The 13065-nt window shown below is 50.5% G+C and overlaps 3 protein-coding genes across 3 annotated transcripts; all 3 read right to left on the bottom strand.

The window, feature by feature from the left end:
* Window positions 1–4281: 4281 nt before the first annotated feature.
* PV06_09979 (uncharacterized protein) lies at window positions 4282–4824 on the bottom strand (the record flags this gene model as incomplete). The annotated part of the gene is made up of 3 exons (XM_016411465.1): window positions 4282–4452; window positions 4558–4607; window positions 4695–4824. 3 exons carry the CDS (start codon window positions 4822–4824, stop codon window positions 4282–4284), a joined length of 351 nt encoding a protein of 116 aa, XP_016258219.1.
* A 361-nt stretch (window positions 4825–5185) lies between these two features.
* On the bottom strand, window positions 5186–6961 carry PV06_09980 (uncharacterized protein; the record flags this gene model as incomplete). Its single annotated transcript, XM_016411466.1, has 3 exons — window positions 6098–6961; window positions 5919–6043; window positions 5186–5861 (listed from the first exon to the last, which is right to left on the bottom strand). The coding sequence occupies exons 1-3, from the start codon at window positions 6884–6886 to the stop codon at window positions 5186–5188; spliced, it is 1590 nt and encodes a 529-aa protein (XP_016258220.1). The 5' UTR covers window positions 6887–6961.
* Window positions 6962–7313: 352 nt separating this feature from the next.
* PV06_09981 (uncharacterized protein) lies at window positions 7314–11202 on the bottom strand (the record flags this gene model as incomplete). The annotated part of the gene is made up of 8 exons (XM_016411467.1): window positions 10609–11202; window positions 10444–10546; window positions 10118–10384; window positions 9778–10049; window positions 9616–9721; window positions 9473–9562; window positions 9344–9415; window positions 7314–8843 (listed from the first exon to the last, which is right to left on the bottom strand). Exons 1-8 carry the CDS (start codon window positions 11175–11177, stop codon window positions 7314–7316), a joined length of 3009 nt encoding a protein of 1002 aa, XP_016258221.1. The 5' UTR covers window positions 11178–11202.
* Between the last annotated feature and the right edge of the window lie 1863 nt (window positions 11203–13065).

The raw sequence follows: 13065 nt of genomic DNA on the forward strand, positions 1-13065 counted from the left end.
TGATATATTGGTATATGACAGACCCCCCTTATCTATCTCACCTTCGTGCTCAAAATTGGACAAAATTCGCAAGACGCTTCGTTCCTTCACGTACGAAAAAGCGGCGTCGACTCCGAATATGGTCGATGAGTAAGGACCATCAATCTTGTGGTCGATAGGTCTCGTCCTCGTCGTTATCTTGGTCGACGGTGATTATGATACTGTGGGATGACACAATCACAACGGCAGGTTCAAAAAATGATCGTAAAATGATCGTAAGGCTAAATAGACCTCTGCAAGTTGTATCTCTACGTCTTTCCCCGTGTAAATCAAGCATCCAGCGATGAACAAAGTGCCCAAGTCTGGCCCCTCTGGTTCCCCGGTTAAATCTGGCTAAATAGAAATACCCTCGACGCTACTTCGTACAAATGGAGGGCAAATGAACTGCAATATTTAAAACGGAGGAACCATTTCTCTTTTGCTTTGCCATTTTATTTTCAAGTTCAACGATTCTAATTTCGAAATTGTAGAATCAATCCCTTAAACACTCACAGATTTCCATCCAGCCTGTATCCATCACAATATCTTGCAAGACATGGCATCGAATCCGTTAGTGACCCACATCTACACTGCGGACCCATCTGCACATGTATTCGAAGACAAGATATACGTCTATCCATCTCATGTGAGTTGTCCAATTTCTTTTCTCCTTGACAATACTTTATCTAGGAGGGCCAGAAGATGATGTCAACAAGTCTTTTGGCTCAACTTCGGTGCCATTTCTAACTGTTTGTTTTCTACGTCAAGGACCGGGAAACGGACATCAAATTCAACGACAATGGCGACCAATACGACATGGCAGACTACCACGTCTTGTCCTTGACCGAGTTCAACGGACCCGTGACCGACCACGGTGTCGTGCTCAAGACGGAAGATGTCCCATGGGTTTCCAAACAACTCTGGGCTCCCGACGCCGCCAGCAAAAACGGCAAATACTATTTGTATTTCCCTGCTCGTGACAAGCAAGGAATCTTTCGAATCGGTGTTGCCGAGTCCGACAAACCCAGTGGCCCCTTCAAGCCGGACCCAGAACCGATCCCGGGGAGCTACAGTATCGATCCTGCCAGTTTCGTCGATGACGACAACCGGGCGTATCTGTATTTCGGTGGTATCTGGGGCGGTCAACTACAGTGTTGGAAGGACAATCAGACCTTTGACCCGAGCAAGTCCGGACCCCAAGAACCCACGGGGGCGGACGTACCAGCACTCTCCTGCCGGGTCGCGAGATTGTCCGAAGACATGCACAGTTTCGCCGAAGAGGTCCGACAGATTCAAGTCCTCGATGAACAAACCGGCAAACCTTTGATGGCCGACGACCATGACCGCCGATTCTTCGAGGCACCCTGGATGCACAAGTACAATGGGAAGTATTACTTTAGTTACTCGACGGGTGACACTCATTTTCTCGCGTACGCCATCGGTGACTCACCTTACGGTCCCTTCACCTACTCCGGACGCATCTTGGAACCTGTGGTCGGTTGGACGACCCACCACAGTATCGTCCAGTACAAGGGAAAATGGTACCTCTTCTACCACGACTGCGAGTTGAGTAAAGGTGTCAACCACCTCAGGTCCGTCAAGATGAGAGAGATTGTTTATGATGATCAGGGAAAGATATCTTTGGCTCAGAAACAGTGATTTCAATTTGCCTTGTACTAGTGGACATTTGAAGTCTCCACGAAAAGTCCTGTACCTACTGTACCTACCTACTGTGTTTTGTTGTGGCAGTTCTAGGAACCCGTGGGGAATTTTTTTTTTTCGTGTCAAGAAAGACTACGGGCCGGTGGTGGCGGGGAGAGATGTGTGGGGATCCCACAATCGCATCACTACTTGAAGAGTTGTACGAAGACGTGACACGACAAACACTATGAGTACCTAGTAGTCCTGCTTGATGACCTCGATATTCTACTCTGTACTTGACGTTTTGATTTCCAGAGAAAGTATACTACGTAGGTACACTTGAAGTACCTAACGAAGGCTCCTTGAATTCCTGTTCGACAGCAAACGCGGCAATCTTCATGCAATCGACACCGTACACCATCTTTTGTACATCGGCGTCTGCCCATTTATCCGGCACGGGACCTTTGCCTTCCTTCAACGCGGCGAATTGCTTGTCCCTCTCTTCCTTGGCTTTACCTTCACCGAGATGTAAAGCCCTCCCGCTCGCGGCGGCCAATTCCACCAGAGTCTCTGCGCGCTCTTTACGGACCGTCTCATAAATTTTGAGGGCCTTGTTGATATCGGCGGGTTTGGGGCTCGCCGGAAGCGCCTCGAGTACGACCGCGATGACGGCGGCGTCCTCGATGGCCTGAGCGGCACCCTGTGCCATGTGAGGTAAAGTCGGATGACAAGCGTCGCCGACGAGGGCCGCGCTCCCGTCCACCCACGTCGGCAAAGGGGCATGCACTCTCAGTTTCCACTCGCACACTTCCCCCTCGGGCACCAGGTCCAGCATGCGGTGGATCATGGGACAAAAGTCCCCAAAGACGTCGAGCATGGCCTTCTTTGACCCCTTGGTGGTGTAGGTTGCCGAAGGGGCGGCGGCGAAGTTGACGTCCGGTTGAGTCGTCGAAATGTTGTAGATTTGTTTCGATGATACCGGGTAAGCGATGATGTGTCTCTTCTCGCCGATCCATCGAATCACCTTGTCGGCGTCGATCAAGGCGAGAAGTTCCGGGTCCGACGACAGCTGCTCCCTCGTGAGCATGATCCGGTACGCCGCTTGACCGGTGTCCTTGACCTCGGCCTCGTCGACTTTGAGGTCCCTCAGCATCGCCACGCGAGTGTTTGATTTCACCCCGTCGGCGCCCAGGAGGACGTCGCACCGCACCTCGTAGGGCGGCGTGCTGCTGTTTCGAGGGACCGCGGTGAATGATGGTTGTTGCGGCCCAAACTTCATGTTCTCACACGTCGTGCCGAACACGAACTTGATCTTGTCGGATTCTCCCTTGCACCCGTTGTACAGCTCGCCGGCCAAGGTGGCTCTATGACCCACGGTGTGGGGGTATCCGTAAGTCTGTTTGATATACTTCAAGTCCACGTGTCCTAATTCGGCGTCCGTAGATCCCTGGCGAATGCTGGTCTCGTTGAGGACCACGGCGTCCTTGAAAATGGCGTCCCAAACCCCCAGTCTGTCGAGGATGCGAGCCATGTTGGGTGCCATCTGGATCCCGGCGCCTACAAACCCAAGGTTCGACGCCATTTCGTAGACGGTGATGTCGTTGAACCCGGCGCGTGCCAGGGCGAGGGCACATGTGAGCCCTCCCATGCCCGCACCCACGATGCATATTTTTAATGATTGTACGTTGGGATGCATGGTGGTTGTGGCCATAGCGGCGGCGGTGGCGGCGGTGGTGGTGATGGTGTCTTCGTAGATACCACTACAGCGCCCCCGTTTCTATCTACGCTGTGTGATGAGATGATAATCGCTTGATGTGGTTTGTTTTGGTTATATCTTTAACCCCGGGGGTAAGATCTTACGCGAGTAGAAGCCAGCCACAATTGAAGCCGACATCTATTGCCGCACGTTCTGGGACTTTAGAAGCTTGACTGAACGAGAGACCAATGGTTGCGCTCGAGTCGCGGTTTTCTCACGCGGCAGTGGCGGGGATTGTGGGACGGTCGATGACATGCTTCATGGTGGACGGTGGGCGGCACTGCCATCCTTGTCAGGGGTGTACAGTATATGTACGGAGTAATAGGGTACGAAGTGACTCGGCAGTGTGTGTACGAGTACGAGTACGAGTGTTTTGGAGGGGCATTATTTGTTGAAGCGGCTCAAGAACCGACAACCCCCTCCATCGGTAGTTCTTTTAGCGAGCGAACCAGCCTTTTTTACTGTACGAAGCTACAGATCTTTGGCCGAGGTCGGAAGGGCTTTCGAATAGTTTGCTTCAACCTACTTCACCAGCAGAAAGGATGCGTTGAGAATAACGCATTCATCGACAGGGGTCACTCTCCGATTTCAACGAGGCTGGCGTCTTTGAGTGCTGGTCATGAGGTTCGCGGATATGTTGGTCAACTTGAGATTTCATCAGTGGCACTGCGCTACTTTTTTGGCCATTGTCTCCATCACCATGCGGGCATTTACATCAGATGCCATCGCTGATGATGAGTGCAGAATTTCACGATCAAAGACCACGCTGTGGTGGTATAGTGAGCTTTATTGAGTTGTTCTAGTCCAAGTTCTAGCCTTTAAGGTAATCTGACAGGTGTATCACGCAAGAATGACAATGACGAGGATTAGTCCAGAATACTGGGCAACTTTTCCTTGAGATACTCGACGACCGCGTCAGGTCCCTTTTCCACCTGCAAGCCTTGAGGGATGGCATGCGTCCTGATCCCCGGTACATTGTCCTTGGCTATTTGTAAGATACGTGTGCTCTCCTCGGGCGTCCACATCGAAGCGCAGAACTATATCTCAAAGTCAGCGAACCCTGATTGTCATGTCATGACGCGGTCCTAGGTTCTTCGTGTCCGCTACTAGGCTTCTCTGTGCACATGGAAGAGCCTACTTACCAGAACATCTGGTTTGATCTCTTTGACAGTTGGTTCGACAGCATCAATGGCTGCGAAACTAGGGCGTTAGCCTTGTCCGTACATGCATTTTTTTGGGTCCTTCCAGGTCAAGTCAAGGATTGGGGGTAGCGTCATACTTTCACAGTTGGCAATGTGTTGAATGGTATATTGATCCTTGAGATCTTCAATGACACGACCAACTAGTCTCTTTGCCCGTTCGGGAGCTGTGTTGACTGTGACGAGCCTGTATGGCCCTTTCGGCGACATTTCTTGTTCCTTTCTGCGATAGAATACGACGTTCTGCTAGATGGGCCGGTATAGTCAAATCGATCTTTGATCTCTGATGGAAGTCTTTGCCTCTAATCTCCAGGAGGATATAAAAGAGCGCTGTCTCAGGTAGAAATAATAATACACGTCGGCGCCGAAAAAGTGCTTCGTATTCCTTCGGACGATATCGGTGGGTGGCAGATTGCGGCGTGTCTGCCCCGTCGGCCGAACATTTTTGGCGTGTGGAGAGTGTTCGGGTGCCACAATCCCGCTTCGGTCCTCCCACAACCACCCAAACCGACACTTTCTCGCTTGGTACGGGGTTCGATTTCTGAAATGTCTTCTTCCTCGACCATGCCTTTTAGCTAGACAGTCTGTGTGCGACAATTGTCCTCAAACTGCCACTGAGACCTTCGCTCCACAAGAACTTGTTGGCAATGGCATTCATTCGTGAGTACGAAAGCAGTGCTTTCCTTTGCTTCAGCAATGTAATGATGGCATCCCGTTGCGGGATCAGCTCTTTTTCGGGATCAGGTGTCGCAATGAGCAGGCACGCACCCCAAAGGATCCATTCGTTTTCAGCGACGGTACTGTAGCCTTGCTGGGCACATTCCAAGACCGCCTTGGCCAGGCTCCTACAGTTGTCGAAATGTGTCGAACTGCGAAGATGGAAAACCATGACTGCAAACCATCCCATCCGTTCGAGCGGGCTCGACTCGCGCATCAAGACCTGCCAGTCTTTATCTCGCTCGTCATCTGCCGCCGTGGCCATCAGGTGCACCACCTGGCTTCGAGTAATCTCTAGCCTATTCACCAACTGGATTGAAATCTGACCAGTCAAGGCCACTTCTCGGAAGCCTTCTTGTAGCCTCGAGATGGTGACACAGAGGTCAGGTGGGAAGGGGTGTTTCGGATAGACTGGTGCTCTGGAGCTGATATGCAGTGTGGTTGGATTCGGTTCAACTTCAACTTCGGAAGTTTCGGCCGGTATTGCTCTGGTACGTTCGCGCGGTCGAACGAGAGCGAGTGCCTCGATACTAGTACCAATGTCAGTAGGTAGGTACGACGAGGACCGAAAAGTCCCAGCAACTTACGCTATCAATGCCGTTTTGACCCAGGAGTCCTCCGCTTCGAAGGCGTTTTCCCCACCTCGCAAATCGATGAGCTGGCGGATACCCTTCAGATGCGTCTCAAAGTGTTGGTCGTCGCCACGATAAGCCTAGATTGAGACTCAGCATGCCGGTTCAGGCCCCAACATTGAATTTGCACTTACGCAAATAACAGCAAGGTTACATATGGCCAGAATGACAGCGTCGCTGGCCGCCCGCTCCGAGCTCGACGAGAGAACATGGCTCACCCTAGACATGGTGCTTCCATAGTGGTACATCATGGCCATCTGAGTCTGAGGCGTCGTGGTGGGCATAACACATAAGCCGTAGGCCACTAGAGCTTCGAATAAGACGTCGTTATTCAGCACAAACTGAAAGTAGTTTGGCCGTGGAGCGACAACAACCCTGCAAAAGTCGGTTACTGCAGGGAAGTATTCGCGCCACTTGATGGGGTAGGATCTGAATGGATCTACTCGAAACCCTCCAAAGGTCATGTCACTCCGAGATATCGCTCTCAATTTGTGCGTGATGGATTGCGCGACCGATAGATCATGATCTTCCTGCCGAGGTTGGTAATTGCCATGGTCAGACGTGTCCTCGGTCGTGGAAGGGTTTGTCGTGCTGGGGGAAATAGGTGGCGTATGTTCTGGAGTTGCAGTAGTATCCTGGTCACGTTTGTCGTCGGCGTCATCATCATTATTTCCGTCATCCGTCGTGGAGAGCAATTCACTTGAGCCCGGTGAGGTGCTGGCTATCTGCGAAGACTCCGTCGGCGAAATTCTTATGAGTAGGGCTTCCTCGGCATCGCGGCGCTCCTTCGATCTGATGGCCTTCTCGCGTCTACGGCGTTGAAACGTCTTCGCACTGTGTCTGCGTTGGTCTGATGCACAAACGTTGAAACGTTGTGTCTCGCCGTTGTATGGGACGAACATGGCGTTCAATCCCGGCGGCATCAGCCATTTGTTGGGAGACTGAAAGCGTGGAAGAATCAGAATCTTCTCCGAAATCTAGGGTGAGACTAAATACACAGGTCAGTCAATTTTGATTTGTACAGAGATACTCCGGCCTCGATTCTCCAAAGAAATCCTGGTGTCTCGGTCTCGCTGCGATTTACGGAGAATCTATGATCAGCAAGTATCTTAGTAAGCATTCGTTTTATACGGCCAGGTCTTTCCCCTCTACCGCTACGGAGTACCAGTAATCAACACGATGTATTTGCACAGCCTTGGCCAAATAGACGTGTTCGAATGTGATATGTATGTTTGCCGCCTTGGTGTTCAGATCGACCAATTGGGTGGTGGATAGTAGATGTTGAGGAGACTACTGCCGACCTTCTACTACAGTCCAAACATTATATTATTATTTTCTCTCTTGGAGGAGCTACAAATCCACAGTCGCTCCAATGACCCGTTCCAAACTTTCCTTGAGCCGAAAGACAGTGTCTCGGGTCATGTCAACGGGAGAGCCAACATCCTTGAACGGGATGGTCGTCAAGTCTTGGATCTTGAACTCTGAAATCAACCTCTGGCAGTACAGAAAGGGATAACGCTCGAAGAAACGACCCTCGAGTTTCTGCGTCGAAAAGTCATCGTATACTAGATTGTATGCTCGCTGGAGAGCCTTCATACTCGCAGACCGCGGATGGGGTGTGACTTTCAGTGATTTGTCGGCTGCCAACATCTGTGTGGTCTCGTCCAAGGTCTCCAGCCGTGTGAGGTCCCAGATACGGAATGAAGTGGTTCCGTTATCTATTTCTACCCCTGCTTCGCGTGTTGTTGTCTCGCCGCCGTTATCGTTCTCCTCCTGGCTGGTGGTGGTGGTATCTTGGAGGAGGTGCGTATTATGGGTGGTGCTGCTGTTAATGGCCGTTGTTCTCCTGGACTCTGCAACAACGCCCTGCTCCCGGGTCCTGGTGGTCCTTTTATTGCTATTAATCCGGTGAGCGACCATTGTCAGAATCGCGTATCGGCACAGAGCATCGATGTCAATCTGGTCTTGGTACATGATGATCATGTCGCGAAGGTCGGGCCACGGTAGCCAGTCAATGATAGGGGAGTGGGGGACCAGGAGCTGCATTTGGGTCGGGCGATACGCAGCGGGTAGCCTCTGATATGAATCTCGACAAGGGAAATTCCGCCATAGCTCGGCGTAGAGGAACCCTTGCATACATGTCGTCAGATTCCAGAATCCTTCCGCGGTGGGCCAGGATTCTCGCACCACCCAAAGAACCCCTTCTGCCGAGAGCCTTCTGCACAGTGGGCCGCTGAGCGTGGCGGCTTCTGCACAGCGCCGGATGACCTGGCGGAGGGCAACGAGGTACCTATCGAGGCTCGAAATGGGTAATCGCATGTTGAAGCCCATGGAACTTTCCCAGAGCGAAAGTGGTTGCGTGAATGTTTGGTCGATGGGTGACACGTAGGAGTCGTCCAGTGACCAGCAGATCCCGTTCGATCCTTGAAGCGAGTCGGATTTGCTCGGGCTGCTGCCATTCCGTGGCTGACTGGCGTAATAGTCATCATCCCAGCTAAAGGCATTTGTTGCACCAAATTCCTCTGACCCTTGATATTGAAGACCGTGGTAGTCTATGTCACCAATTTCGGCCAGATAGCAAGGATATGACTGCGCGTCGAGCTCGCTGAGGTTGTGTGTTGATATGGAGGAAGAATTGTCGAGTGCGTGATCATTGTCACTTAAACACCACTCAGAAGAACTTAATTGAGGCTGTCCACGAAAATTGTGTGGTTGAGGTGAGCACGAGCGTGACCCTTCTACATAATAGAAGCTGAGCATCTCGTCCATCACCCATTGGCCAGTCATCGTCGCGAGGAAGTTGTTAAAATCCGATGGCTCCTTCTCGAAGAGAACCGTTATGGTGGCAACATTATCTCCAGGATTGAGGAGACTAGGCAGCTAGACAAGAGCTAGAACCGGTTCCCAGACCGTTCAGCTGCAGAAGCGTTCGTGGTGACGATGAAGGTAAGGGATAGGTAAGTGTGTGTGGAAAGATGAATGTCTGAACAAGGCAGAGAAAAGCGATCGAGGTCTGAAGCTGGGTCATCATGATCCCCGCCAAATGGATCTATGCCAATCTTCTCCAGATTAACGAGAATCTGGAGAATTCTCAAAGCCGTCCGCTTAGCACAGACCAGCGTCAGTACCCTGGGAAGCAAAGGACAGAATCTTACAGGCTACAAAATCTCGGAGGCATGTGGGTTGCCAATGTTCACATCCGATCCGAGCACAACCGAAGAAGCGGAAAAGGGTCAGCTGGTCCGATTGCGAAAGTCATGATTGGCTATAGTTTGACCTTGTGAAGGTGTACAATCTACATGCAACCACGATCACCCCAGCCTTCTTCTTCTTATTGTCCTTGACTAGACTTTGACGCCCTCACGATGGCTGAGACGCACCCGAAAATTGTCCTGTTCAGTGAACCAACCTCCATGAATTCTCCAGTCCTGCTCGGGGTTCGCAAAGTCGATCTAGGATTTAAATTAAGCAGATAGGCTAAAACAAGACCAAAGAGAGTGTGCACGAACCTTGTAGCGTCTCAAGAGCTGTGGGACGAGTTTGTGGATTTCGAGCAGAGAAATATTCTTACCGACGCAAGTCCTTGATCCGTGGCCAAACTGTTCGTTCTGAATCAGCTCTTGTACTTCAATGAGGCTACAAGTAAACTTACTGTTAAAGAGGTCCGATCCATGAGCTGAACATGTTCTGGTGTAGCTTCTAGCCATCTCTCTGGTCGGAAGATGTCTGCGTCAGGACCGTACACCTCACGGTTGCGTCTACACAAGGGAATCAGCCCAATGTCCGCCTCGTGTTTTTGGCTAGAACAACTTACGCTGCGACCCAAGGATTCATTCCTACAATGGTTCCCTCAGGTAAGAACGTGTCCCCAAGAGTAATTCCGCCCTTGGGAACGTGTCTTTCCAGTAGTTGGCCGACGGCTGGGTGCATTCGGAAGCCTTCCTTGATCACTGCGTCAAGATATGGCATTGACTTGGAGTTTTTCCATGACACATATTCGCCGAGGTCTCCTTTCTCCTCAAGCTCGTCAATCTCTTTCACCAACTTGGCCATCGCATGTGGGGTACGCATAAGATGGTAGAATATCTGTAGTTTGGTCAGAACTGTGCGTCCCGCCTAGCAGAGCGGCCGCAACACGAGTGGATGGTGCTTACAGAGCGCAGCGATACTGCAGTTGTATCACTCCCCGCGAAGACATTGTCAATGTTCCACATCCGTACGATGCGATCAGTGACAAGCTCTGGCGCTTTTTCTTGAGCTTCAAATGATCGAGCGAGGAAATCGCGCTGTTTAGATCCTTTGCCTCCGATTCTCTCCTTCATATTTTCAACTGTGAATCTGACGATAGGATGAGTCCCTGCCAACCACACCATCAGAGGGTTTTTGGCAATAAACATGTCCAGCCATGGCATCTGTCCTATCTGTGTGTAAATGGTCAGTACATCCCGACTGTGGATGTATAGATGGTTTATAAACTCACAACCGAGGCATATTGGATCTTAAAACGAATGTCAGCCATGATTCCCTCAACATCTACTCCCTGCTCAAGAAACCCGAGCTTTTTCCCGAATACGATCTCGCCACTATAGTTCAGGAATCAGCCAAAATTGTTCAAACCGTGCATAATACACAGGACATCTCTCACATGACATCAAACGCGAACATTTGAAGCCACACTCCAAAGTTCAACGGGGCTCCTGAAGTTACAAATTCATCTAGCCGCTGCATGAACAACTGAATAGTTGTATCGACAAATGGTTCAAACTCGACCAAGGTCGACATGCTGTATGCATTCGCGATCGGACGTTTATATTTCGAGTGGTAATTTTCGTCGAGGGTAGTGAACAAGCTTCTAGTGAATATTCCTTTGTATGGGAGCACAAACATATCGTAGAAATGCGTCTTGGTAAATCCTGAGGTCAACCCATAGACCTTTGGAATCCACTCAGGGTCCGAAAACGAGACGACACGCGGTCCCACTCTGATCAAGGATGAATTATACCGGCGATGTAGGTTGATGTGCGTGTCATGCTGGACATGAGACAAAGCGTCCCAGAAGCGCCACAGATTGCTGAAGCCTGCCAACCGGGGACCAGGGATAGAGTAGATATGCCGCTGAAGTTTGTTTCGAAGAAAGAAACACACCAGCAAAGCAATGAGGAGTGGTTTGTAGTAGAGTATCAAGTGATACGTTACTTGTTCTTTCCAACTCATCTTGGGTAGGTTGAGCAAGCGGGCCAATCTGAATTTCTGAAAAACGGGCAGGAGAGCATGTCTCGTACCATGTTTCGGAGTCATCGAAAGGCATTTATATCTTAAGGGTCTTGGGTCAGACCCCCTTGGAACCTGGTGTACAGCATCTGCGGTGGAAGCTTTTTGGGACTATTATCCAGATCTCTCCACAATCCTCCGTGTCGATCATGAAATTGTGATGTAGCTCCAGATATGTTGGTTAAAGAGCAGGAAGTGAGATGCTCCACCAACTTGACCATTCTTAAAAGTTTCTTCAGATGATCCCACAGACCTCCGGAGGGTTCGAGAATCCGATGGATGCTTATTATACCCTATTTTGTTCATCGTTCGTAGAGTGTTCATACAATAGATGTCCTCTTATTACGCTTTGAAACGAATTTGTGACTCTGTTAGTATTCATTCATCGAAAGGCGGCGCGGAGCGATGTTGATAATCCATGGCCGAATCAAAGCCGCTGAGAGCCTAGAGAGCATGGGAGTCCTAAAATTGTCCTGTTTTCACTCTGATCCACTGCAAAACTCCTGCAGCCATTTTCTAGCTTGCTGGTCAAAGCTGAGCCCATTATGCTGAACAGCTTGGAAAGTGGAAAGACCAGACAAGATTTCACGTTGAAACGAAGCTTCCTCGCCGCTATATAACAGCCTCCTTAGATCAGGAATGTCTGGGAGCAAGGGTATCTCTGATAGAAGGAGTTGCTGGTCATAAAACGGCACCGTTGTGGGTAAATGGTGGCTTGGAGCTGGTTTTGGGATTTCCAGAGGGATGACTGAAGCTGCTCTTTGGCTGATGCAGGCCGTTTCCTTTTGGAGAGCTTCAACATCTGTGTCGTTGATGTCGATATCTTGTACAGTGGAGGTCCCACTAGGATGAATGGATTCTAGATTCATTCCCTGACTCTCGACTGCTGGGTGAGGCTTATCCATCGTGGCCACCGCTTTCCTAGTGCCTTTGGAAGGAGTGATAGTGCGACTGACTATACATTTCTGCCCATTGGAGGAGCACCTGAGACAGGGAATTCCTCTTTCGCAGCGTACTTTAGACCGATAACAAGCATCACAGGCAACTGGAGTGTTGCAAGCTCCACCAGATGGTGAGTTGGAATGCCCCGCGATGTGTCGGCTGAAAGAGTCCCTGTTAGACACAAGTGTAATTAGCGCAGGAGCACTCGCACAGTTCCAGACCACCACCTACTGCCTTCCGAAGCTCCTCCCACACAGAGGGCATGAGAACGGTCGCTCCAAAGAATGGCTTCGTTGATGGCGGGTCAAGTGTTCTTTTCTCTTGAAAACCCGCGAGCATACCGAGCATAAGTATACTTTTGTCGAAGCAGCTGCCTCAGCCGACTTACTCCCGGTTTGTCTTTGCTCCATTGATTGTTGCCTCATGAGGGAGTTGGAAAGGTATGTAGGTGTGAAGCTAAGAAGTACTTGGACCGACCAGATGTCCGGGAAAAGGCTGCACACTTTAATCTTCTCTGCCCCGCTTCTTCCCCGGATCGATGTCGGGTCGGGAGCTTTGGAGGCCCCGGCGTCTCGTATTTCGCCACATTGAATCTCATGTAATGCGAGCAGATGCAACCATGATGAAGGTCAAAGGCTAGACAAGCACTTCATTTGTGGGATTCCGGCAATGTAACAGAGATTGTGCACTCCACTCAATCGGCTGGGCCGATATTGCTGATGGGATGATGGAATTTCCCCCTGACGACCTCGGAGGCTGTGGGGTGCATTAATGTGCATTTTCAAAGCGCCGAAAGTGACTTATATGGATGTCTTGAACACATATATATCACTTCTTGCATGTGGCGGGACTGATTCACCTGAGCCTCTGGCACTCTAAGTGAGCTGAC

This window comes from Exophiala oligosperma, assembly GCF_000835515.1.
Source record: "Exophiala oligosperma strain CBS 72588 unplaced genomic scaffold supercont1.11, whole genome shotgun sequence".
NCBI lineage: Eukaryota > Fungi > Ascomycota > Eurotiomycetes > Chaetothyriales > Herpotrichiellaceae > Exophiala > Exophiala oligosperma.